This window comes from Rhamphochromis longiceps, linkage group LG11, assembly GCF_057381845.1.
Source record: "Rhamphochromis longiceps isolate RC_006_pf linkage group LG11, R_longiceps_female_GT1.1, whole genome shotgun sequence".
Lineage (NCBI taxonomy): Eukaryota > Metazoa > Chordata > Actinopteri > Cichliformes > Cichlidae > Rhamphochromis > Rhamphochromis longiceps.
The window spans coordinates 30459221-30486370 of record NC_140567.1 but is presented as its reverse complement, the minus strand read 5'-3'; the positions used below and the strand labels follow the sequence as shown (position 1 = coordinate 30486370).

Genomic DNA, 27150 nt, shown 5'->3' with positions numbered 1-27150 from the left:
CGTTTTTCGCAACCTGTCTCGGCATACACCTGCGGGGCGTTCGGGTCCTCCCAAGTCTACAACACACAAAGACGCAAAATGGAGGTGTTACTATCTGTCTGAGGAAAATTACATGTACCTGAATACGTTTTTGTTTGTATATTTACGAATTAAAAATACTTAAGTCTACCGAGACCGCGAGGAAGCAAGATTAAACATGTTCTGGACGATAATCTTCGCCGCTTTAATGGCGACAGGTAAGTTGGCCTGTATTTGTCAAACAGGGTGGGGGCCGGGGAAACTTTGACATACAAACCGCCTTTCTAAATACTCTAGCTTTTCCAAAATTATAACTTTTTGTGGGCATTTTTCTTGTACTGATGGCTTGAGGTCTTTTAACGATTGTGTTTTGGGGGAAAACGTTTTTTAAAAAATTGACAACAAGGATTTTAAAACAACCTGTTGGGACATAAAATTAAAATGGCTCTTTCTTCTCGGTAGTTTTTAATATAATGCACTCGCAGACAAACAAAAATAAAATAAAAAATAGATTAATATGAATAAAACAATTTATGAATCCTATTTTCAAAGTAATTCTTTTGTTATTATTATTATTACTGATATTGTTATTATTCGACATATTTACAAAAAACAAACTTTTAGTTGAAAAAAATGCGGGTAGAAAAGGGTTTTTTTGTTGGGTTTTGTTTTGCTAAATACACCTTTTTGAAGCCTTGTGGGTTGGTGTTGGTTTTATTTGTAAACTTTAAATATTGGGGAACTGAAGTTGATTGAGAGGAAGCCGAATTGGTATCCAACGCATAGCCTTTGGATAAAATAATATAACTCATAATTAAGTGCAGTAGAAATGCAGACGAAAGCGGAGGGAGCCGAGTAGTTTTTGTATGATGTTGCATTCTTATAAACAAAAACGTCCACTATAACTCATGTGTGGTGATTTAAGGCTTGTTGAGGGCTGCATCCGGGCCTTACTTAGGGCTGTATATAGTAAACCTGTTGAATTATAATGTCACTATCACTAACTAGTCAACATCTTCAAGTATCACATACTTGGATAAAAAAGTTTTTTTTAACTAACTGTAAAGACATGACATAGACTTCAAAACTTCCTTTAATTGTAGTTCTGTGTTATCAGAACGTAGCCATCATAATCTAAAGCTATAGTGGTTGGAGCTCATGCAGCCAGACTCATTACAGATGAGGTGACTCATTACATGTACTCTCGGTGATACTAGAAGTGAAGAAATGGTGTTTGGCTCGTGCCACGCCTAGAGGATGTAGGATGCCTCTTTTTAAATGTCAGAAACATGATCATGATAATCACAGTAATAATACATAATTTGTGTCAATCTTCATTGTTAACTTATATTTTTGTTTTCTTTCTAGAATCCACTATGGGTGTATCAGTTCAATGTCCTACCAAGAGGTATGTCGTCATTCTCTTCCAGCCTGTCACCCTTACCTGTCAGTATCAGACAACGGCCACTCAGCTCCCTATTGTAACGTGGAAGTATAAGTCTTACTGTCGGGACCCGGTTCAGGCTGCACTCAATCCCAGCAGTGCAGACAACATTCTGTCTCAAAACAACCCCAACTATAACCCCACCATTGAGTGTGCAGACAACCAGAGGACAGTGCGAATAGTGGCCTCCAAGCAAGGCACTGCAGTTACCCTTGGCCCTGAGTACCAGGAGCGCAAGATCAGCATAACCGGCAGTAAGTTGGTTAATTAATACACTGAAATCCTATTAAGATATGTAACAGCCTTGGCACGACATGTTAGTCTGTAAGCAGTACCAAAATGTTGATGCTGTTCATCTGGACATAGCATTTTGAAAACTTGGATGAGTGATGAAATATTTCTTCCACTTAAAACGCTACATGCAGATGAACAGCTCAACATTTTGGGATTTCCTTACCCGGATGCTTGAGCATGAATCAAGATGTCTGTCAGTAATTCCTTCTTCTGTTGTAATTAATCTGGAAAATGCATAAACACTGCGAGGGTGTACATTTAATTTTCCTAAGGGGCCACAAGAGAAATTGGGTCTGTTGTGGAAGGCCATACCAATAACATTTAAAAAGATTGAATTAATACTGAGCAGAATTGAGTTCAGTTTAATGGTGGGGACCCTTCACAACAGTACCAGGTTCTCATTTAGCCACTTGAGAAAATAAATTGCCTGTCTCTGCAGTAGTTTCACATAGGGCTGTGCGATATGACCAAAATCTCATATCCCAATATAAGACATCTATCATAAAGTCATAACGTCATAACGATACAAAGCACAAAAAAATTTACATTTTCTGTAAATTCTGTGAATCGCGGGCAGCTCGACTCGTGAAGTGTTTCCAGCTGGGCGTCGTGTACCTGGAGTCGAGTGTTTGAACCGATGCATGAAACGATATATTTTTAGACATAAGTTGTAACGGCCGCTGTTTTCTTTGTGAGTATTTATTACACGGCGTGCTGCGGGGAAAAGCCTGTTCTAACGTTTGAGTCTAAGGTTTATTTTTTAGCACCTGGCGGCTCTTTTTTCCTTCTCATCCGTAAATACTCTGCATACTCTTTCATAGAGCTGGGCGATAGAACGATAACGATATGTATCGCGATATAACTTTTACTCGATAGAGAAATTAAGCTATCGCGATAGACCTCGCCGCTCTTGTCCTCTTTTAAAAAAAAAAAAAAAAAAGGTCAGCCAATCCAAATTAAGTAGCGCAGAGCCGAACCAATCACAGCCGCAGCGTCACGTCGCGTGACTTGTTACGTACAGCACAAGTGCCAAGCCGCACGTGTGTTTGTTTGGGAAGCAGCCAGCGGATAATGGAGCCAGCGCGTAATGGAGGAAATGAGTGTGCCGACTAGAAAAATCAACCGAGCGTGACCGAAGAGAAAACAGACGATGGTTCCAATGCCGGAGAGATTGTCGAACGGAAGAGCCAAAGAAGTTCCGTAGGGTGAAGGTATTTCGGCTATTTCAAGTCTGACAAAAAACAGAGTAGCGTGCACTGTAAATTGTGCCGAAAGCAAGTCTGGAAATACAATAAACTGGTGCATGCGTCACACTGTGCGCCACGTTATTGTTTCGGTGAAATGAATTTCTACAATACTGTTAATTCTACTCTCTGCAGTGTTTAAATGCTTACATATACACACAGTTACTGTCCGTCCACACTTACGACTCGGTTCTGCTTCTATGCCCCAGCTTTGTTTACTTTTTCCCACCGAGGCTTCTAGACTTCTGATTGGCCAACATTTCTGCACGGTTAGGAATCTAGCGCCACCTGCTGCTTTGGCATGTTCATAGCAGCGTTTTCCTTCATTTCTGCCTTTATGTGTGGACGGGATTATTTTTTAAAACGAAAACGGAAAATCTCCGTTTTCAAAAATACCCGTGTACGTGTGGACGTAGCCTCAGTCTCTGACTGGAAGCGCTAATTCGTCATTCGGCTTTTGTCAGACTAAAGTAACTGTTAAAACAGTTTGAAAAGCTAAGCTATACAACAAGGAGAGATTGAGAATTTCCTTTTAGTTCTCAGTTTATTTGATATTGACAAAAGTTAGTCAGTTTTGTCTGTTCTTCTGTAAAACAAACTAAGATTTATTTTTAGAATTAATATTTTGTTTCTAAGTGGAATTGACAATTTAGTCTGTTTCGTTTGTTCTATTTTGAAGCTTAAACGCTTTAGCGGCTGCCTTTTGTGTAGTTTGCAATATTTGCCTTTATTTATCTGAAAAAGTCTCATGTTCCTTAAGTACATCTACCCTGTTGAACTTATTATGGGAAATAAATATTTAAATAAAAACAAGCTGCTGATTATTTCACATTTTACTTGTGAGCAACGGCACATTTAAATCTTACAAATATAGTTATTTGGCTTATATCGTGATAGATATCGTTATCGCCTGAAATGAAAAAAACATATCGTGATATGAAAAAATCTCATATCGCCCAGCTCTACTCTTTCATGTGATTCAGTTTATTTTGAAAAGTCTCAACAGGATCTTGAGCTTTATTGCGAAAGGTTTATGTGGAAAATAAACAAGCGGACACGCAATGGTTTTACCATCGTTGTTGATAATGACAAAGCATAAAAACAAGCGCTTGTCCATCCGTAGTGTGTTTAAATTAAATATAAGAGAAAGAGAGAACTTTAAGAAATCAATATAGCCACTACAATGACCATCACAACGATGAAACATAAACGTTTATTTTGCAACACCATGAAACAAATGATAGCGTAAAATGAAACACAGATGTTTTTATATCGTCATCCGATATACTGTATATCGTTATATCGAACAGCCCTAGTTTCACATTACATGAGAGCTATATATCACTTTTTTCTATTATATGTTCTGTTCAGATGTACTGAATTTGTATGAGAAAAGAAAGAATACTAATGTAAAGAATCTTACTGTTCTGTAGTCTTAAGTCTTACTATGCAAAGATCTGTCTGACCATCCATCCATCCATCCATCCATCTTCTTCCGCTTATCCGGGGCCGGGTCGTGGGGGCAGCAGCCCAAGCAGAGAAGCCCAGACCTCCCTCTCCCCAGCCACCTCCTCCATTTTTTCCAGGGCAACACCCAGGCAATCCGAGGCCAGCAGAGAGATATAATCTTTCCAGCATGTCCTGGGTCTCCTCCCGGTGGGACATGCCTGGAACACCTCACCCAGGAGGCATCCTTGTCAGATGCCCGAACCACCTCAACTGGCTCCTTTCAATGGAGGAGGAGCGTCTCTACCCTGAGCCTCTCCCGGATGGCTGAACATCTCACCCTATCTCTAAGAGAGAGGCCAGTCACCCTTTGGAGGAAGCCCATTTCTGCCGCGATTTTGTTCTTCCGGTCACTACCCACAGCTCGTGACCATAGGTGAGGGTAGGGACATAGATCGACCGGTAAATTGAGAGCTTCACTTTTACACTCAGCTCTCTCTTCACCACAACAGACTGGTACAGTGTCCGCATCACTGCAGCTGCCGCACCAATCTGTTTGTCGAGCTCCCACTCCCTTCTTTCGTTACTTGTGAACAAGACCCCGAGATACTTAAACTCATCCACTTGGGGCAGAAACTCGTCCCTGACCCGGAGTGGGTACTCCACCAATTTTCTGGCTGAGGACCATGGCCTCAGATTTGGAGATGCTGACGCTGTGAACCATTCCAAGGCGAGCTGGAGGCCAACAAACCCACATCATCCGCAAAAAGCAGAGATGAGATCCTGAGACCACCCAACTGAAAGCCTTGCACCACTTGGCTTTGCCTAGAAATTCTGTCCATAAAAATTATGAACAGAATCGGTGACTTTGTCAAAGATCTATTTCACTCTTATTTTCAATACAAAAGGGATGGCATATTTCAATCCAATTGTTTGTTTGTTTGTTTTCAAACTGATTTGAAACATGGGTATTTTTGATGGGCTCACTCATTTTCTTATAAGTTGAACAGTGCTGCTAGGTTGCTGCTCTTTTTTTTGATAGATCTCAGGGTAATGAATTGCTAATAACAATAGTCTGTAGCTGTACTGTTTATTTGCTGTACGTTAGAATGTGCTGAAGTATGATGGGCACTGAGTAGATATAATTCTAGAAAAAAATCACAGTAAGGTGATGGATATAAATTCATTTCAGTTCAGGTTTATTTATATTGCAATAAATCACAAGGCAACTCAAGGTACTGTTAACTCCAAGATAAAGACCCCACACTATTCAGAAGAAAACCCTAAGAAACAGACAATCCTCTTTGGGCAACTACCTGATAACAAGTGAAAAACTTCCTTTTAAAAGAAAGAACCCACGAGCAGAACCAACCCAGCTGCCCTGCACGTGTCCTGTTCAACGACCAGTTGAGTGCTTAGTCATAGCTGGATACCTGACTTGCTGGGGCCTTCAAAATGAGCAATGGAGTCTTAAAAAATATTCAGTGGTTTGAAAAAAGTAAAAAAAAAAATTCTAATGTTTTAATTGATTTGACTGAGTCAATTAAACCACATACCTCTTGAGGGGCAGCTTGAATTTGGTAGTGTATAGTTCATGTATTTGAGGGTCATCTGGTAGACCCACAGTTTTTGAATAACAACTATCGAAAAACAATGACAAAAAAATGTACTAATATTAATTGTTACCCATAGATGCAGACCTGAATATCGCACAGACTGCATGGGGAGACAGTGGTGTCTACTTCTGTTCTGTCATCTCTTCTCAAGATGTTACAGGAAATAGTGAAGACTACACAGAGCTCCTTGTACTGGGTAAGTTAATTCCATTTATAGCCACTGCATTCAGGTACAGGTATACTCTATGCAGACACTTCTTCATTTTGCTTTCAATTTCTTTCCCCCCATCCACAATATTGTGCTTACACATTAGAATATTTGAGAACAAATGCACAAAACCATTGGCGTGACATATTTTTCAAGTGGCTGAAAGGATAGGAGGGTATTTATCACAGGTTGAGTTCTTAAAGGGTTTTTAGAGTCACAGGTTGCAGGTAACAAAAGCAGACCACATAAAAATAATTGTGGCTTTATCTTTCTTTCACAGAGAGAAAGTCAAATTCTACTGACCTCCTGCCTGGCATTGACTTACTGGTTATGGAAGGTAGTACAAGCCTCTTGATATAGCTCAGTCAAGTTTCAGTCCCACAGTAGAGGCGTATGAACTATCAGGTTTAACCTTAAAGAACAGGAGCGTAACAATGAGGTTGGAGTAATGAGTAATTCCTTGCAAGAGTACAATTGGCTTGTGTGCTTTTTTAAAAACATAACCACTCTTGACTCATTTTGCTAGAAAAAATTATCTGACACATGATAAATTCCTTTTAAGGTCACACTCCAGAAGTGCCTTTACATATAGGAAGAAACTGTGACTCAATTTGAAACCAGGCTGCTATATTTAAGGGTCAGGCATCATGTTCTGGGTAGAAATATAGGTTTATGCACTGCTCTGCTTTACTTGCTGTTTACTGGCATCCTTAATATCCCATTATGCTGTTATCTGTCTTTGTTTCTTTCTTTCTTTAGTGTGACTCAATTCACATGTTTGTATATCTAACTTTCAGTGTGAGTACAGGGAGCCTGTTACCAAAGTACATTCAGCCCTCATTCCCTTTTCTGTGTACACAGCCCTATGTTTTTCACACTGCTAACACAGTTTGCATTTTAGTTGATTCATTTCAATATACAGTGTCTTCTTTCTCTGTTGTTTTTTTTATGAGCTGCATGCATAGACTTGTGAACCGGCTTTACCGGTTTAAACCTTTTAAAAGTCACCATGGTTGCCAACATGTGTTGTTTATGTAAATGACAAAAATGGCATGTAAGTCTTATCTTGTGGAACTGTCTCGTCTGTTATGACTATTATTGTTAAGATGCATTTACATATACAGTATAGGTGTTTTCTGTTGTTGATGTAATACACAAATAAAGGAAATGTGGACCACTGTAGCTGTAGTTCAGGTTCATATGAATTTCATGTGTTTTTTTTCTCCTGGACTATGTCAGCAATTGAAGAAGAAATGTCAAATCTTAAATCTTTAAACAAATGCATTTAATTGTTGGTCTTTTGCAGACTGGCTCCTGGTTGTTTTGGTGGTCCTTGGCTTCTTTCTGCTGGTCCTCTTGATTGGGATTTGCTGGTGTCAGTGTTGTCCACACACCTGCTGCTGTTATGTCAGTTGCCCCTGCTGCCCAGATCGCTGCTGCTGTCCACGAGCATGTAAGTATCAAACGGAAAAGCCAATAAAATTGTGCATAACTTTCTTTAACCACATTTATTATTACTGTTTAATCCCATTTTAGACTCAAATGCGTCTGTTCCATTGAGTATCAGTGCGTTTTGAGATCATAACTTTAATAGTACAGCGTACAATTCACTATAGGGAGAGTTCTTTTACGCCAGCTTGCACAAATTTGTGTGTGGGTCTTTTTTTTTTTTTTTTGAGGAGGGGAGGGTTGAATTTTTTTCATTGATGTATTGGTCACATTGTTTTAGTAACAGTGATTTTATGTCACTTGGTTTCACTATGTCTGTTTCACACACATTACACACAGTTAGATGGTGGGAAGTGGATGAGCATTCAGCTTTAAATTTATTGCAGGAAGCCTGACCCCCAGAGGCTTTATTAATTAAATTTCCATAACTATGTTTAAAATGTAAATATGATCCACAAGCCAGGAAACGGTTAACTTTAGTTTGGTTTCCTATCGAGACAACCCTGAACAAACTGGAGGGGAAAGGTTTTGGGGGTGCCTCCTAGTCAATTTTGCCTGTTAGCAAAAGAAAAAAAAATTTAAAAAGAGAGAAAAGAAAATGACTGTGAGCTTATTTTGTGGTGGGAGCCTATACTAATAAATCAAACAGAGGAAACATTTTGACAACTTCTCTTTTAGTAGAGTGCATGTAATGCTCAGCCAACAGCATCATCTTGTTAACATATTTTAAAAGCTGGACTTCAGGTACTGAAATACTCAACTGGAAAAGTCATTTTCTTTTAGATTTTTTTAAAAAACAAGTTTAAGGTAATGCATTACTGTTTCAGCCCTCATTTGCATGTTTGTAAGCCAGACTGTTTTCCCCTCCAGTGGGCATGGTTTTTAAAGTACACTGACTCAATGGGAAGTTGGGGTATTTCCTAAAAGGGTTAACAGAATACCTCTATTTATTTAATGGAAAGACAGTAAACTATTATCTGTTCTGTTTTAACTCTCAACAGAAAAATCACAAATTTTAAACTAATAATTTTACAGTCTCCAGCAGTTGATGTCATCTTTCACCAACATGCTTAAAACCAACTCTGTTCCATTGTCTTGCAGTGTATGAGGCAGGAAAAGCAGTAAAGAAAGGTATGGGGGATCAATATGCTTCCACCCTCTATGCTCAGAGTATGTATGGTCAGCCACCATACATGCAGCCTGGTATGCCTCTACTTCCTGTACCTAATGGGGTTGGAGCCCAGCTGCCTCAGAGTGGTTACGGTCATGAATATGATGGTGCCAGCTCAGGTAGGTGATACAAATTACAAACCTGAAAGTTCACAATGATTACTGTCTGTTGCAGTTTTCATAATGTGTTGTACTTCTGCAGCCATGAGTAGGAAAATTCAGTTAACTGTTGAATATGAGTTTCATAATAACAACGCAGAGGTTTTTACTTTGTGCAGAGATTAGCTTTGTGGAGTGCTTGTTCAAATTTGCTTTGTTTTTGTTCTCTATGTAGTGGGACACGGCTCCCAGGTACCTTTGCTACGTGAGCAAGACCGAGGGGACAACAGTGAGTAGAGTGTGTGTGTTGGGGGGAGGAATTAACCCACCCACACCCAAACAGTACACTGCGGTGTGAATGTTTTTTTTTTTTTTGTTTATGTGGGTGGGGTAATTTTTTTTTCAGTATTATCTCTCAGATTTGAGGAATTCCCTCACTATATGTGGTAAATTATGAATATAAACCAAATTTAAAGTGAGAAGATACATTTAAAACCTCACCTCACCTAAAACTGATTCTTTGCATTCTTACTCTCATCTTACTTTGATGTGGTTATGTTCACATTATGTGTGCATTTAAAAAAAACTGTATTTGTGTGACACAGCTGCTTAGTCTGTTCACATTTTTTTATATCCGTGGATATTTGTGTTTGAAGTTCTCTTTTAAATGTAAAATTGATAATTTGATTTTGTTGTATACATTTATTAAACATTTTATTATATTTTAGGATTTTATGCATCTACTTTTGGAAGAGCTCAAATATCTTAACACCACTTTAAGTCTGTAGAACACCTTTTGATGCATATTAGCTTAGCATGTTGCTAGGGCAGTGTGCTTCATCTACTTCGTTCAGGTCTCACTGTTGCATGTCTGTCTTTATACATAAAGTTATATGTAAAATATAGATTAGCAGTGAATTGTATCTAATGCAAATAATTTTGTTTTCCATGCGCTGAGAGCAGAATTGTGCTGTCAAAGCTTATATTTACTCTAATGTTGCAAAACTGACAAAATTATAAAGATTTTATAGTTCTCTTAGTTCCTCTAATAGCATCATGCTGACTTTGGCGGTTCTTCACCCAGAAAAAAATATCACTTTTGGTAAAAAGGTTTTGTAAACAAAACATCATTGTTGATTATACTCTTAATCAAATGTCAATAATTTACAGCTTCTCATAAACAAAGCAGCGCATATGAAAGTAAAAAAAAAAAAGTATGACAAGCCTGTGCAATAAAGGGATTTCAACTTGTCACAAATATGAAAGCATTTTTTGATGGTTTTGATAAGAGTATGCAAATATTGAAAGAAGCTGAAATCATTCACTATATTTGAACTTATTCTCCTCACTTCAGCTCGCAGTGGTTTTCGAATCCAGGTGGACCCTGACGGGAACGCAACGCGTGCCATTTACTATATGGAGAGGGAGCTTGCCAATATGGATCCATCCAGGCCTGGCAACTATCAGCGCGGTGAGTAACTGATTGCTTCCTATTATTCCTGTGTGGCAGACTATATTAGATTCTGTGGCTGGAAGTCCTATATACATTGATTGGTTGAATTTTGGTTTGGTTTTGGTTTTCTTTATTAAACAGGGATAATATATATTAATACATGAATCATAAAAATAAAAATAACTGCAGATAAATATCTTAACTTTGGTTTTCGTCCTCACAATTTGGTTAAATAATACAGTAGATTATGATCGTTGAAGCCAACTGAAAGTCGGATAAATGTAAATGCTAAATTAACTCCAAGATTTTCTGTCTGACATGAGTCTGACACAATTAAGCCAAATGGTAAATATTCTTTGTTTTGTTTAATTAATTATAATACTAATAGTTCTGCTCTAAACTGATATAACTGTCTATCTAATAGTTTTAATGGACTGATAATATATAATGGTCATATAATTTAAGGAGAGAGAGAGAGAGAGAGAGAGAGAGAGAGAGAGAGAGAGAGAGAGAGAGAGAGAGAGAGAGAGAGAGAGAGAGAGAGAGAGAGAGAGAGAGAGAGAGAGAGAGAGAGAGAGAGAGAGAGAGAGAATAATAATGTGTGTTGTTAGAACAGACAGAGAGAGACTGCTTGTCTTACTCTGGAATTGTGGTTGTGATGGGGAAAAACCAGTACGTGATGTCATGTGTTTCCTGTTTCATTTGTCATTACCACTTTCCGCACTTGTGGTTTGTAGCTGGTAAATGTTACCCAGAAAACAATATGTCACAGGAACAAATTTTAACATTCTGCAGTCATGTACGTACAAAGCGCACCTGAATATTAGCCGCACAAGCTAAAATCAGGGGAAAATCCCGTTTTGTACATACATTAGCCGCACCTGACTAAAAGCCACAGGTGTTTCAATGTTGACTTATCATATGTAAGAGAATATGCACAAAGCGAATTGTCAGGAAAGAGATGGCTGTTTGGAGACACTTTTATTAATATTTTGAAAAAGAAGTTATGGGTACATATTTGCATAACTTTTTAGGTATATAAAAAAGTAGTGGTAATTACAAGTACAAAACATGTACTGTGCTTCATAAAAAGAGTTAAAATGTAGTACATAACAATAACCTACAGGACACCAGAAAAATAGATTCAGACTACCTTTTAGGCTCAGGTGCAGTGACACAGCTTTAACAAGAAGAAAAGTCAGTCATTCACCACCATCTTTCTCTTCTTCCTGCGCACTAAAACCACCAAAGTCCTCTTCTCCAGTGTCGGATACGAACAGGCTCAGGGTGGCTTCGTCATCCACTCCATCCACTCTCAGCTTCTTTCCTTCGTTGTCACTTTCAAAACCAAAGAAATCCTCGTTGTCAGTGTCAGAGTCGAACACCCTCAGAAGGGCCGTGGCGGTGTCCTCCTCTCCATCATGCAGCAGTCAAGCCCTTCGAAATCCGTTGGTGATCGTGGATGTTTTCACACTTTTCCACGCTGTCAGAATCCACTGGTGGAGTTGGGCATAACTTGCTTTTTGCAAGTTTATCGCCGCTCATCATCCACGCCTCCCACTGAATGCGTAGCGGTACTTTGAAGTTTGTTTTTCGCGCTACTTCGTACGGCACTACGTTGTAGTGTCGTACAACAGCGGAACAAACAAAACAAATCCTCTTACGATATCACAAAAATCATGGACAATCCATAGAAAAGCCGCACCTGACTAAAAGCCGCAGGGTTCAAAGCTTGTGCAAAAAGTAGCGGCTTATAGCCCGACAATTACGGTACATAAATTACAACAATTGTTACTGATTGTGGCGCATTGATAGCTGCAGAGCTTTCATGTTGTTACTTTTCTGATCCTTCTACTAAACTTAATTTTATTTCGTCTGACCTGCATTTCTTTTTCAATTTTCCTGTCTTAGTGGACAACATGACTGAAGTCAGTTCCTTGCACGACAGTAGTGGATCTGAGCCTCGAAACCGTGGAGGTCGTTCCCAGCCCCCGCATCTCCCCACAGTGTATGACCATGATGAAGCTATGAGCACCATCAGCAGCGTTTCCCAGCAAGGCCGCCGCCGTGATGATTACCCGCAGCAAAGAGGTTACATGGAGAACCACGTACGTTCCCGTTCGATGGACAATCTTGACGATATTGGACGGCGATACCCCAGAGACGACTACCCACCACAACGCCGCCCAGACTCCAGAGGAGGAAGAGGGTGAGTGTTAGTTTCTCGAGTAACCTCCTTGTTGCCATCATCACATCATTTAGCAGTTTTTTTTCAGCATAATCTGTACCATGTGCAGCATCATTGAAGTTTCACAGTAATTGTCTTAGTGTAAAGATGAACCATGTACATATATCTCTCATTACAGGATCATTTATTTACCATTTCAAAGTAAAGAGAGACATGTGCAAATTGTTTAACTGAAATGTTCAGTCACCCACACATAGTGTCAGTTCAACCGCAACCTTTCAGTATCACAATGTTATCACTTTATCAAACTTAAATATATAAGAATAAATTAGATATCGTGGCACAGAAATTCTAGCAGGTCTTGTGTCATTTTTGTTCAAACAATCAACTATGTCTGCCTAGTTAAGCCTTGGCTCAAGGTAATTTCCAAATGTGTTTCATCAGAGTGAAGGGAATTGTAAACTAATTTAGCCTGATGACAAAGTGCAGCTGATAAATTTGCCCTAGTTTTTTTTTTTTTTTTGTGGTTTACATCTTCAGTGATGCATGTACTTTCCACACAAGCTCACTAAAGAAAGGATCCATATTAGCATATCACACCATTTACCTTTCGTCATCGGCTTGATGTTTGAAGATATGTGCAGCAAGTCATTTAGTAAAGTTTCACAGAGATTTCAGACATCACTATTAGTCATAAGCTCAAAATTTATTTCTTTGTCGTGTTCTCAACACTCAACACCTTCATCGCACTAATTGTTGTTGGACCTTGGTACCCAATCTCAAACTTGATGTCCTTCCCCCCCACCCCCGTCCATAGCATATGTGTTGTACCTCATTGATCTCTAGTTGTGATATCAGTTGCCTCTTCCAGATGTTACACTGAACTACTAGTTGTTTCACAGTTAGTCTAGATGTCAGGTATAGAAGATTCCATAATTCCCACATCTTCTTCATGTAACCTCTTCTGCTGGGATTGTGTAGTAGCATTCCGACAGCTCTGTGGTCTGCACCCTTGTACCTTCATGCTCCTTTGTTCTTTAAGATGTAATGTATATATTTCATATGGAAGCTGATATTTAAATAAACACCTAAATTCTTTTCATATATGAGAGATGTGGAGGGGTCTGGAGAAGGCATGGAGGACATTATCTCTGTAGGTTGATAATCGTCATTTCCATCAAGCGATGTGGTTGGTATCGTTTCACTCCTAGCACATGATCCAGTCTAGTATGTATACCCAGTTCTGTATACAGATCTAAAGTTTTCCTTTAGTTTTTTTTTCTTTTTTTGAGCAAAGAAGATATTTATATGTAATGTTGATAAGACATACGGACATTTGGGAACCATAACCTCCATCCCATGTGGAGTCACAGTATCATGAGTAGTTAACCTGTTACCAATTACAGATGCAATGTTTGGTTGTAAACATCACCTGAACTTTAAAGTGAGACTCGGAACACGACAGTAGCTGAAAACAGTTCAGCAAATTCAATGTGCTGTTTTGTGTTTCTTTAGCTCTGATGATGGGTGGAGCAGCAGCGCCCGGAATGGCTATGATCGTGACTATGATGACCGCAGACGTCGTGACTACTCCCCCGATCGCCGGAGAGGAGAGGGTGGAGCCTACGGGGATCTCCCAGGACGGCGCAGCCACAGTCGTGACGATATAATGGATCTGGAGAGGGATCGCCGGTATGGTGGTGGTGCAAGGGGCGGGCGTGAGGATTACGATGACAGTTTTCTACGAGAAGCCATGGAGAGGAAGAGGATGGGTGAGCAGCAGAGGGCGCAGAGCCAGGAGCGATTGGACAGCGAGAGCGACCGCTCAGATCGGGGGAGGGGGGCACGTGGGCCACCTCCACTACCTGTGAACCCACCCTCTGGAAACCCTGGCCGGCACAATGACTACCCGCCTCCACCACCACCGCCTTACAGTGAAGATGAAAAGAAAAGCAACCTCCGCAAGGTGAGTCACAGAAGTTGAGATTGCTGTAAGTGTATTGGTTTGATGATAATCTATGTTTTTACTTCTTATGAAAAGGCAAAAGTCATTACTGAAATTACTCTATTAATACATCTTCAGGGCCAATGACACATTGCTTGTTTTTTATCAAGAGAGTCTGTTTTAGTTTATTGGGTGAGTTAATGAGTTTTCTTGTTTTGCAGAATGGAGCTGTGAGTCGGGAGAGCCTGGTTGTGTGAAATAAAAACTTAAAGAGAACAAAGTACAACAAGGATGCAGCATTGATCTTTAAAAAAACAAGAGAGCGACTGTAAATATTTATTGCACTGCTAATTTGTTATGTTGATTTCAAAATGTCATAATTACTCCTAAATGTGATTGTATGCTTTTCTAAAATGGACGAGGTTTGCCTTTTCATGTACACAATATTTTGGCTGCCACAAGTGCCTTACAGTGTACATAATTTTATTTTTAGATAGTTAAAAATATCTCATCTCAACAATTAAACATATTCAGAAGTTTTATATAGTTTCATTTAGCTGATGCAGGTATTAATGCAGTTTTATGGATGTCTGTTGTTTTTGCATTTGTGAAAAGTAAAGTGACTTTTTTATATGAATCTGTGTGCATTTAAAGGAATTTGTCTAGCTTTTTTGTTATTTGTCGTATTATTGTGTTCACTCGTTTTAGATTCCTCGTGGAACAAAATACTCCAGAGACTTTCTAACGCTAAATTGCAATTTTAACCTTCAGTATGTTGTACATAGGCATCCGGAAAAACATCTTACTGCAAATATTCATTTTGATGTGTTGAAATCTAATTTTAAAATAAAGATCTTCTTGCCAGGCCACATTGTTTGAGCTAAAAGTGTTTCACCACTAGATGCCACCATCTTATGTTTTATGGTATGCTGAAGCAGTGATGCTGTTTTAATGCAGCATTTTCTCTGTCCAACAATTATTAATTCCTATTAGATTTAGAAATGTTAAGACTTTGATCAACCTTGCTTGTTGTTCAGTAAGAGATGATCATATTGAGATTATTATTTATTTGTACCATTGTGAATTTAGTACTGGATAAGTATTTTGGTTTCTCCCTCTTAAAAGAAGAAATGTTAAAAACTATCTTCTTGGTCATTGTTTTTGTTACAATATATTGCTACAAACAGAAGCAAAGGTACAGTGTAAACGAAACCATCATTTTCTTTTTTAAAGAAAAAAGATATAGAAACATGATTTAAGATCATACCAGTGTGTGTGTGAGGGACCTATTCAAACATCACAAATCACAGTGTTGAATAATAATCCAGACTTTAGTCACTGCCTCCTTGACTGTCTCAACATAATTGAAATGTAGACTTAATAAAGATAGGATTTATTTCAGAGGTGTTGCGTCATCTTTCAGATATGGTATTATTTCAGTTGCCAGTGGCTCCTCTGACGGTTGCTAAATATAAGTAAGAATGTCTGACTTGTAGGGGCATACTATAGGTTTAACATAAGACAAGTGTCAAGTTTCAGTGGTCCGCTCTTAAAGTGACGCAAGCTGGGGGGGTGTTTTTTTTTGTTTGTTTTTTTTTTAAGCCAGTCCGCAGTCTTTGCCTCCTTCACCTAAAAAAAGATTTCACTACGAGTAAAAGGTAAGAAGACCAAACCAACTTTTATGTCAGATCACCTGAATAGATTCTATAAAATAATATCCCTGTTCTACAGGTTTCTGGATTTCTGCCACTTTGTGTTTGTCCCTACTTCATCGGTGATGTATCCTCCTCACACTACATCCTCCTAGGTGTTCAGCAACACACTGAGGTTCCTTAAGGGTGTTTACAGTGGCCAAGGTTTGTGCAAATGATCCTCCTTTGATCACACAGTGTCAGATGTCAGAGTGGTTACGTGCTTGCGGCAAGAAGTCATGTTGAAATCTTAGTTGCCATATTTGGTCTCTTATCACTTAATGAGAAAATCTAATTCTGACAAGTAAACAATCTGTCACTCTGAATGAGAAGTGTTTTGATGCAACTTTTGCCAGGCCTTCCAACTTGGTGCTAAAGTTAGACAAGATCCAAACGCTTTGTGTAGGGTTTGTGGTGCTTTTGCTTTTTGCTTTTCTTTTTTCCCCCCAATTTTATTAATTGTGTTTTTTGTAAGGTGTCCTTGGGTTTCTGAAAGGCGCCCTCAAATAAAATGTATTATTATTATTATTATTAATTATTAGCTCTCTGTGACTGCATTATTAGTGACTCAGCTGCTGCATTTTCTACAGATTTGGTAATTTAAAAGTATTTTAAAACAGTGAGAATACCTAACATGTGACTGAGAGAGAGGCAGGGGGAATGGTGAAGATGCCAGTTAGTAAAGCCAACGCACAGTGAATAGAGGTGAAGAAGTGAGTGCAGGTAAGATTGAGGGAGTTGAGGGCAGTGAGAAATGAGTATATCAGAGAGACAGCTCAGGTGGAGTGTTTTTGAGAGATAGTTAAGAAAGCAGGTGGTAGGGATAGAATAAGATGGATAATCTGCTGTGGGCCCCCCCACACAGCTGAAAGAGGAAGCACACATTCTAATGTGAAGGTGTTTTTTTGTTGTTGTTTTTAACTCTGCGAGGGAATCTTAAATCCAGAGAAAATCATGGATTACAGTTTTAAGGTAAGATCAGTAAACTCTTCTGACGCAATTGAGACTGCTTGCCTCAAGCAGCTAATTGAGCAATACGAAGTAATTTAAAGGTATATAAAACAGCACGCCCCTGCGGGCGGTTTATCCTTCAAGCTCGGGTCCTCTACCAGAGGCCTGGGAGCTTGAGGGTCCTGCGCAGTATCTTTGCTGTTCCCAGGACTGCGCTCTTCTGGACAGAGATCTCCGATGTTATTCCTGGGACCTGGTGGAGCCACTCGCCTAGCTTGGGAGTCACCGCACCTAGTGCTCTGATTACCACGGGGACAACTGTTACCTTCACCCTCCACATCCTCTCGAGCTCTTCTCTGAGCCCTTGGTATTTCTCCAGCTTCTCGTGTTCCTTCTTCCTGATATTGCTGTCATTCGGAACCGCTACATCGATCACTACGGCCGTCTTCTTCTGTTTGTCTACCACCACTATGTCCGGTTGGTTAGCCACCACCATTTTGTCCGTCTGTATCTGGAAGTCCCATAGGATCTTAGCTCGGTCATTCTCCACCACCCTTGGGGGCATCTCCCATTTTGACCTCGGGACTTCCAGGTTATACTCGGCACAGATGTTCCTGTACACTATGCCGGCCACTTGGTTATGGCGTTCCATGTATGCCTTGCCTGCTAGCATCTTGCACCCTGCTGTTATGTGCTGGATTGTCTCTGGGGCATCTTTACACAGCCTGCACCTGGGGTCTTGCCTGGTGTGATAGACCCCAGCCTCTATGGATCTTGTACTCAGAGCTTGTTCTTGTGCTGCCATGATTAGTGCCTCTGGGCTGTCTTTCAGTCCAGCTTTGTCCAGCTACTGGTAGGATTTCTGGATATCAGCCACCTCCTCTATCTGCCGGTGGTATATACCGTGCAAGGGCCTGTCCTTCCATGATGGTTCCTCGTCTACCTCCTCTTTCTTGGGTTTCTGCTGCCTGAGGTATTCGCTGAGCACTCGGTCAGTTGGGGCCATCTTCGCAATGTATTCTTGGATGTTCGTTGTCTCATCCTGGACTGTGGTGCTGACACTCACCAGTCCCCGGCCCCCTTCCTTCCGCTTAGCGTAAAGCCTCAGGGTGCTGGACTTGGGGTGCAACCCTCCATGCATGGTAAGGAGCTTTCTTGTTTTTATGTCAGTGGCTTCTATCTCCTCCTTTGGCCAGCCTATTACCCCAGCAGGGTACCTGATCACGGGCAGGGCGTACGTGTTGATGGCCCGGATCTTGTTCTTACCATTCAGCTGACTCCTCAGGACTTGCCTGACCCTCTGCAGGTACTTGGTGGTTGCAGCTTTTCTAGCGGCCTCTTCATGGTTCCCATTTGCCTGCGGGATCCCCAGGTACTTGTAACTGTCCTCTATGTCTGCAATGTTGCTTTCTGGTAGTTCAATCCCCTCAGTTCTGACTACCTTCCATCTCTTTGTTACCATCCGACTACACTTCTCCAGTCTGAATGACATTCCAATGTCATTGCTGTATAGCCTGGTAGTGTGGATCACTGAATCGATGTCTCGTTCACTCTTGGCATACAGCTTGATGTCATCCATGTACAGGAGGTGGCTGACAACTGCTCCGTTCCGTAGTCTGTATCCGTAGCCAGTCTTGTTAATGATCTCACTGAGGGGGTTCAGGCCTATGCAGAACAGCAGTGGGGACAGAGCATCTCCTTGGTAGATCCCGCACTTGATGGTGACTTGTGCTATGGGCTTGGAGTTGGCCTCTAGTGTTGTACGCCACATCCCCATTGAGTTCCTGATGAAGGCTCTTAGGGTCCCATTGATCTTGTACAATTCTAGGCATTCCAGTATCAAGCTGTAGGGCATTGAGTCATAGGCCTTCTTGTAATCAATCCAGGCAGTGCACAGGTTGGTCAGTCTGGTCTTGCAGTCTCGGCTGGGGCGCACTAGTTCCTTTGAATGTAGACAATCCGAATGATGTAGTTTCTTTCCACTGTGTTCCTGTTAATGACAAACTACAAATTTACCCTAAAGTACTAAAATATCGATATTTTAATGTGAGAATCGATTCTAGAACATAAATGATTGGTATCGGAGGAATCGATATTTCAGGATTGATCCGCACATCACTATGGCTGATATCCAGAAATCCTACCAGTAGCTGGACAAAGCTGGACTGAAAGACAGCACAGAGGCACTAATCATGGCAGCACAAGAACAAGCTCTGAGTACAAGATCCATAGAGGCTGGGGTCTATCACACCAGGCAAGACCCCAGGTGCAGGCTGTGTAAAGATGCCCCAGAGACAATCCAGCACATAACAGCAGGGTGCAAGATGCTAGCAGGCAAGGCATACATGGAATGCCATAACCAAGTGGCCAGCATAGTGTACAGGAACATCTGTGCCGAGTATAACCTGGAAGTCCCGAGGTCAAAATGGGAGATGCCCCCAAGGGTGGTGGAGAATGACTGAGCTAAGCTCCTGTGGGAGTTCCAGATACAGACGGACAAAATGGTGGTGGCTAACCAACCGGACATAGTGGTGGTAGACAAACAGAAGAAGACGGCCGTAGTGATCGATGTAGCGGTTCCGAATGACAGCAATATCAGGAAGAAGGAACACGAGAAGCTGGAGAAATACCAAGGGCTCAGAGAAGAGCTCGAGAGGATGTGGAGGGTGAAGGTAACAGTGGTCCCCGTGGTAATTGGAGCACTAGGTGCGGTGACTCCCAAGCTAGGCGAGTGGCTCCACCCAATCCCAGGAATAACATCGGAGATCTCTGTCCAGAAGAGCGCAGTCCTGGGAACAGCTAAGATACTGCGCAGGACCCTCAAGCTCCCAGGCCTCTGGTAGAGGACCCGAGCTTGAAGGATAAAACCGCCCGCAGGGGCGTGCTGTTTTTTAAAATTTTATTTTTATTTTTATATGTATATGTAAAATTGTAAAGTTTTTCATTCAATATAATAAACATCCCCACTTTTCAGACTTTTAATTATCTGCATAAACCATATTTAAACATCTGCCACCATTGTTTTAATTGGGATACACAAAACAGAACTACTTAAACTGCAAACCATATTACAGTTGTGATGCTACTCATGGTTTCTTTTCAATACTGAGATCCAGCTTTGAGAAAACCAGTTACATGCACAGTAATCTCAAGTGAAGCAGTTCAAGTTCATCAGATAGAGTCGCTGCATATTAGTAAAAGCACGCAATATAAATGTGTTATAACTTGTTTATTTAAGTACTGTGACAAAGATAGCTACAATGGAGGTAAGAAAAGAACAAAACATACATTTGCTAACCAGGAAAACAAAACGTGTATATATATTACAACCCACAAGAAACAACATGTGGGCTAATTTATTGGTCAAAATGTAATTCCTATGCAGAAAATGCACAACTTACTTTGACTTTTCCGCTTTCTTTTTAGGTCTTAGTGCATTTTAACATGTGTAACTTTACATGTTTTAAATTATCTTGATATTCTTTCTCATATCTATGAAAAAGTGAGCATTTTGTAGCCTGTTTTAAATGTTTTTCATGCTCTGCCTGTGTTCTGTATCTCCAGAGGTCTTCCAGAGGCAGTTGGCTGGCATTTTTGTCTAAATCCAATAAGCAGAATATTCATATTACACCCACATCAGGCACACTTGACATGGCACTAACAAATGATGCTAATGTGCATTGTTTGTTATATGTACAAAATGCTCCGGTGGAGAAAACTCTGAATTTTAATCTCCATTTATACCACTTCACTACCAATTTAGTAATATTTGTTACACTGTACTCTTCAGACACATCATTTAGTAAATATCTGGTCTTCATGAGTCCTGATAGATGATCAAAGGCAAAGACAGTAGCAATCATCCGTGCTACACATCTGACACAACTCCTCTAAATAAAATAAGGCTCAGCTGGCTGGTTTGTGAATATTTGTGAATGCAGTTGCAGTACAGTTACAATCATTTAAGTCATTTAAGTTGCTTTGTAAGTTTTTGTTTTTTGTTCTTCCTGTGGTAATAACTACATTTTACTTTACTTGCCACGGTCTTTTGCAGCATCATAACTGGAAGGGAAGCAGGGGTCCCACTGTTGATAGGACAACACAGTTTGTAGAGCAACCTTTTGTTCACTTACTGTTTCGACCATGCTTTCTTGCGCTGTGAGGGATTATCACTGATGCTTTGGATGTCAAGGACACTCCTATTACAGTGGCTTAGTCAACTTGACTCAGTGGTTGGCCTGTTCGCGACCTGTCTGATAGTTTGACCTATCCTGTTTTATGCTCTGTTGACCGTAATGTTGGCGATTTTGCCATATTACCATATCTTAACCCTCTACAGCATATCGTTGCCCTGAGGCAACAAACCACATTTTCATGCCTTACACTGGCCCTTCAAAAAAAAAAAAAAAACACTGTTTTTTTTCCTTCAAATAATGCTACCAGACACATCTCTATCCAATAAAATGATGAGTTGAAGGTGGTGTGACGTTCATTTTTGGGGGGGAGGACCCCTTTCTGCAAGCTGCACTACATGAGAGACATCTCCATTAGGAGGCACTATTTTACATGTTTATAGTGAAATAAATGTATATTAAAAATACTTGTATGTGCATGAATATGTTAAGAAGCATATTTGATTGTTTGTTCTACTTTTTAAAATTTATTTATACAGTAAAACTGTTAATTTTCATTCGTTGCCTCAAGGCAACACTGTGCAGTTAGCCCAAGTTTTTTCAGGCAATATAATGCATTTGCATATGTGTGTAGAGATGTGTTTGTGTGCATTTATATGATCATAGTCAATTTTTTTTTCATTTACAATCTACTCATAATTACATGACATGGACTTAATACCTTTTATGGAAGGAAACCAAGGGAATGTGCACTTCCTTTCCTCAGAAAGTGAGAAAAGTGAGCTTTCAGGGAGTGACATTGAAGTAGAGGAGTGGATCCCTGAATGAGATTTGCGGGACACTTAGGAGTTCAGGGGTCAGGGGTCAGTTGGTAAAGTAACTGTGTCTGTGTGTGTGTTAGTGCCCACATAGCAAGCAGGTCTGGCCAGGATCTGGTATCAAGTCGGCACTGCTGGCTGACTTCTGGCATGATAAGACGTATGTCATCCAGATATGGGACAGGCCTGGCATAGATGGCATGCCATATCTGGCTTGATTGTGGCTTGGTGTATGTGGCCCAGGCCTACAGAAAACAGGTCTGGCCCAGATTTGGCATCAAGCTGGCACTTCTGACTGACTGGTGTTTTGGCAAGGCAAGGCAAGGCAAGTTTATTTGTATAGCACAATTCAACAACAAGGTGATTCAAAGTGCTTTACAGAGACATTAGAAACAAGAACAAATAAAAAGCATGATAAACTAGCAAATAAACTAACTAAATAATTAACAAACAACAGTATATAAAATCAAAACAGATAAAATCAGAACAGTAGATAAAATCAGTAGTTAAATGTAAGTTTTGAAATTTAAGCTTAAAGTGTGGATTTGGTGCTTTATTCAAATGCAGCTGAGAACAGGTGAGTCTTCAACCTGGATTTAAATAAACTGAGTGTTTCAGCTGATCTGAGGCTTTCTGGGAGTTTGTTCCAGATATAAGGAGCATAAAAGCTGAATGCAGCTTCTCCGTGTCTGGTTCTGACTCTGGGAACTGATAAAAGACCGGATCCAGATGACCTGAGGGATCTGGATGGTTCATACTGGGTCAGGAGGTCATTGATGTATTTTGGTCCTAAACCATTCAGAGCTTTATAGGCCAGCATCAGAACTTTAAAGTCTATCCTCTGACGGACAGGCAGCCAGTGTAAGGACCTCAGAGCTGGACTGATGTGGTCCACTTTTTTGGTCTTAGTGAGGACTCGAGCAGCAGAGTTCTGAATGAGCTGTAGTTGTCTGACTGATTTTTTAGGTAGACCTGTAAAGATGCTGTTACAGTAATCAAGCCTACTAAAGATGAATGCATGGACTAGTTTTTCCAGGTCCTGTTGAGACATCAGATCTTTTATCCTTGATATATTCTTGAGGTGATAGTAAGCTGACTTTGTTATTGTCTTAATGTGTTTTTCTAAGTTTAGGTCTGCATCCATCACTACACCCAAATTTCTCGCCTGGTTTGTGGTTTTTAGATGTATAGATTGAAGTTCTCTGGTGACCTGTAATCGTTTTTCTTTGGCGCCAAAGACTATTACCTCAGTTTTGTTTTTGTTTACCTGGAGAAAATTGTGGCACAACCAGTCATTGATTTCCTCAATGCATTTACCAAGAGCCTGTACAGGGCCTCGGTCTCCTGGTGACATTGTGATATATATTTGTGTGTCATCTGCATAGCTGTGATAGTTTATTTTGTTGTTGTTTATAATCTGTGCCAGTGGGAGCATGTAGATGTTAAACAGAAGGGGTCCCAAGATGGAACCTTGGGGAACTCCACATGTGATACTTGTCTGCTCAGATGTGAAGTTACCTATTGATACAAAGTATTTCCTGTTTTCTACGTATGTTTTGAACCAGTTTAGTACAGTTCCTGAAAGACCTGTCCAGTTCTCCAGTCGTTTGAGTAATATGTTGTGGTCAACTGTATCAAATGCTGCACTGAGATCCAGTAAAACTAGGACTGACATTTTTCCACTGTCTGTATTCAGACATATGTCATTAAACACTTTGGTCAGAGTGGTTTCAGTGCTGTGGTTCTGTCTAAAACCTGACTGGAAGGCATCGTAGCAATTATTCTGTTTTAAGAAGTAACTGAGCTGTTGAGAAACTGCTTTTTCAACGATCTTACTTAAAAACGGGAGATTTGAGATCGGCCTGTAGTTGTTCATTTGTGTCTTGTCAAGATTGTCCTTTTTCAGTATAGGTTTGATTACAGCAGTTTTTAGTGATTCTGGAAACACACCTGATAATAAAGAAAAGTTGACGATCTGTAACAGGTCTGACTCTAAAGTCTTTGAGACCTTTTTGAAAAAACTTGGCAGAGTGTATGTCAACCAGATGTGTGCCAGGTCTGGCAATGACGCCACTGTTTATGCAATGGCATGTCATATCTCAGGTGGTAGAGCAGGTTACAAACTGATCGGAAGGTTAGTGGTTCGATCCCTGGCTCCTCCAGTCTGCATGTCAAGAGTGTGAATGTGTATGAATGTAGTTAGGAAGCACTCAGTTAACCGAAAGTGGGTGAATATGGCATGTTGTATAGAGCACTTTGAGTAATCTGGGAGAGTAGAAAAGCGCAATATAAAAATCAGTCCATTCACTGTCTGAACAGAGTTTCGGCATGTTACTTTTGCACTGTTTTGCATGTTCTGGCACATGTTGTTATTACATGGCTTGATGAAGGTACACATTAGGATGAAACTGTTCTGGGCCAGTACAGGGCCAGCAGTGTGTCTACAACTGGCCCGTGGCTGCACACCACCTGCAGATGGCCCACATACCGCAAAGAATGATGGCCCTTTGGTGGCCCAGATCAGGTTTGCCAGAGGTAATCCACACATGGGCCAGGACAGGACCACCAGTGTGTCTGAAACTGGCCTTGTGCTTGCCCATGTGTGGGCCACCTCTGGCAAACCAGGTGTGGGCCACCAAAGGGCCGTCATTCTTTGCGGTATGTGGGCCATGTGTAAGCACATTGTGTGGGCCTGATCCAGGCCATACCAATTTTGCTGTGTGGGTGTGTGTGTGGTCGTGTATTACTTATTGTTGTAGGGACACAAATTTGTTTACACAATCACATTGTGAGGTCTCGCCTACTTTATGAGGACACATTGCAAGGTAAATCATTCAATTTTAGGGTGAAGGCTTGAGTCTGGTTTAGGGTAAGGTTCAGGCAGGGACTTGTGATGGATAGAGTCAGGATAAGTATCCATAAAATGAATGTAAGCTAATGTAATGTCCCCAAAAGTGATGGAAACACAATGTTTGTGTGTGTGTGTGTGTGTGTGTGTGTGTGTGTGTGTGTGTGTGTGTGTGTGTGTGTGTGTGTGTGCATGGGGTTAGGGTCAAATGTTGGATATTTTGGTGTTTTATTGTTCTGTGAAATGTTTACATTGTTTATTTGTTGTGTATTTATTTGTTCATTCTTGTTGTACTAATACAACTTATTACAGAATAACTTGGCATTTTACTACCCTTGTCGCACAGTGTTGCCTTGAAGCAACAAACCAATATCTGAGCCTAAAGCTCCCCTAAAATAGAGAAAAATATTTTTTCCCCCAAAATTAAAAAGTCATGCAGTAGAGGGTTAAGAAATCGATTTCACTGGCTACAGTGTTGTCATAACGATAGAAATGGCAGCCAAATTATAAAAAATTAAAACTGAAAAAACAGAAACAATCTTAAATTAAATAAAATAATCCTCAGCTGGCCTCCCAATCACAGTTTTTTCTGTGCCAAAGATCCAATCTGCTGACAGAGAGAGCGAAAGAGAGGAGGGAGGAGAGAGAGCAGTGGAGAAAGCAAATGTTGGAGAGAGACGAGTCTCCTCAGTGGCGTCTGATCAGCTGATAAGGTAAGAGCTCTGCTGTTCTCTGATCTACAATTGTAAGCAGTCAGATCAGGTTTTTCAACTATGTGATTACTCTTTTTGTCTTATATCATATGGATTTGAATTTCTCACTTAAAAGACTTGGCTTTGCAACAGAATACCAGACAGTGAACTATTGTGGCAACTCTGCAAGGATACGTGTACATTACAGCAGTGCTGTGTATTTGATTGCATGGTATAATTATTGCATTATAATTAAAGGTGACCCTGTCACATTTTAGCAGGTTATCTATTTACATCTAAGTATGATACACAGGGAAAATTGGTGATATGTTCTGTTTGATATCCTTGCATTGTGTATTTCAAACATTTTGACCAAAAGATAAAAGAAAAAAATAAACCGCTGAGCTTCCCTATGTTCTTAACAAATTATCAGCTAATTATCATTTAATGTTCAATGTTTTTTTTTTCACGTTGGAGCCATGCTGTCCTTTTGCCTTTCAGTCATTTTAAACACAGTTTTAACTATCTGTAGCGTCAAGTTGATAGACAAATCCTGTTTAGGCGATTTCAACAGAACACAGACCCAAAAACAAACTTCAAACAAACAGTGACAGGTCACAGGTTACTGTTTCTCTTTTTTTAATCAAAGTAGCTGTCAATAATATGTCCAGTTTGAAAAAGTTAAAATTTTAAATAGGCGGATTTCCTAACGAGGGCCTGCATAGACACAAACCGAACATCAAGCACATTACAAATCCAAAGCCCCTCCATGACAGTTGGAGCACAAAATGGGAACTTAGGACAAATTTGAGATTAGGTGGACCTTTGGGAATAAAAATCCCTTGCAACACAAAACACGACATGTTGCAGCTCTGTATCCAACCTCCTAAATAGGGTCAACATCCCTTTAAGAATTGCTCATTTTCATTCTCACTGATATTGGCAAAATTGGCATTAATACCAAACCATTTACTTCTACTGGGAAATAAATGACAAGTTAAATTTGTGAGTTTCACCATCCTTCTGAGCAAGACTTTTTTCTCTTGGGACATTAACTTTGAGATTAAAATTCTTTCTGTTTATACAAATGAGAGGAAACTCAGTGCTTAAATACCTGAGCAGCTGGTACACTTTAAAACCGGCATTGCTTAAACAAAGTTAAATGCATTAATACCAGATATAAAACAACTTAACAGAAACATGAAATCATCGTGTTTCACCAACTCTTCATCTATTTGCAAATGGTAGCTATCTGCTTCTGTCCAGTGAAGCGAAGAGAGACACAATGGGTCCATTCTCAGAGGCTTATTCGGTTACTAGTCTCTGTCCAGTACAACCCCAGCCCACACCCCCCCTCTATATTGCTCTCTTACCATGACACCCTCAACAGTTACACTAGAATGCTGTCAAAGTATGTCTTTGTGTGTTTGCATTATGTAGATT

The 27150-nt window shown here is 40.2% G+C and overlaps 2 protein-coding genes across 3 annotated transcripts in view; both read left to right on the top strand.

The window, feature by feature from the left end:
* The first annotated feature begins 42 nt into the window (after positions 1–42).
* On the top strand, positions 43–15443 carry lsr (lipolysis stimulated lipoprotein receptor). Of its 2 annotated transcripts, XM_085423607.1 has the most exons (11): positions 43–236; positions 1387–1716; positions 6139–6258; positions 6551–6607; positions 7577–7723; positions 8821–9009; positions 9224–9277; positions 10343–10459; positions 12353–12650; positions 14145–14595; positions 14796–15443. In XM_085423607.1, the coding sequence occupies exons 1-11, from the start codon at positions 197–199 to the stop codon at positions 14829–14831; spliced, it is 1839 nt and encodes a 612-aa protein (XP_085279733.1). In that variant the 5' UTR covers positions 43–196; the 3' UTR covers positions 14832–15443. The 2 variants fall into 2 exon arrangements, with proteins under 2 accessions (XP_085279733.1, XP_085279734.1); XM_085423608.1 differs by lacking the exon at positions 6551–6607.
* Positions 15444–16181: 738 nt separating this feature from the next.
* mag (myelin associated glycoprotein) overlaps positions 16182–27150 on the top strand; it is a 30417-nt gene continuing 19448 nt past the window's right edge. Inside the window, exons 1-3 of the mRNA XM_085423604.1 lie at positions 16182–16232; positions 16306–16430; positions 25616–25728. The gene's annotated coding sequence lies outside the window, so the exon portion shown is untranslated. The remainder of the gene's footprint in view (positions 16233–16305; positions 16431–25615; positions 25729–27150) is intronic.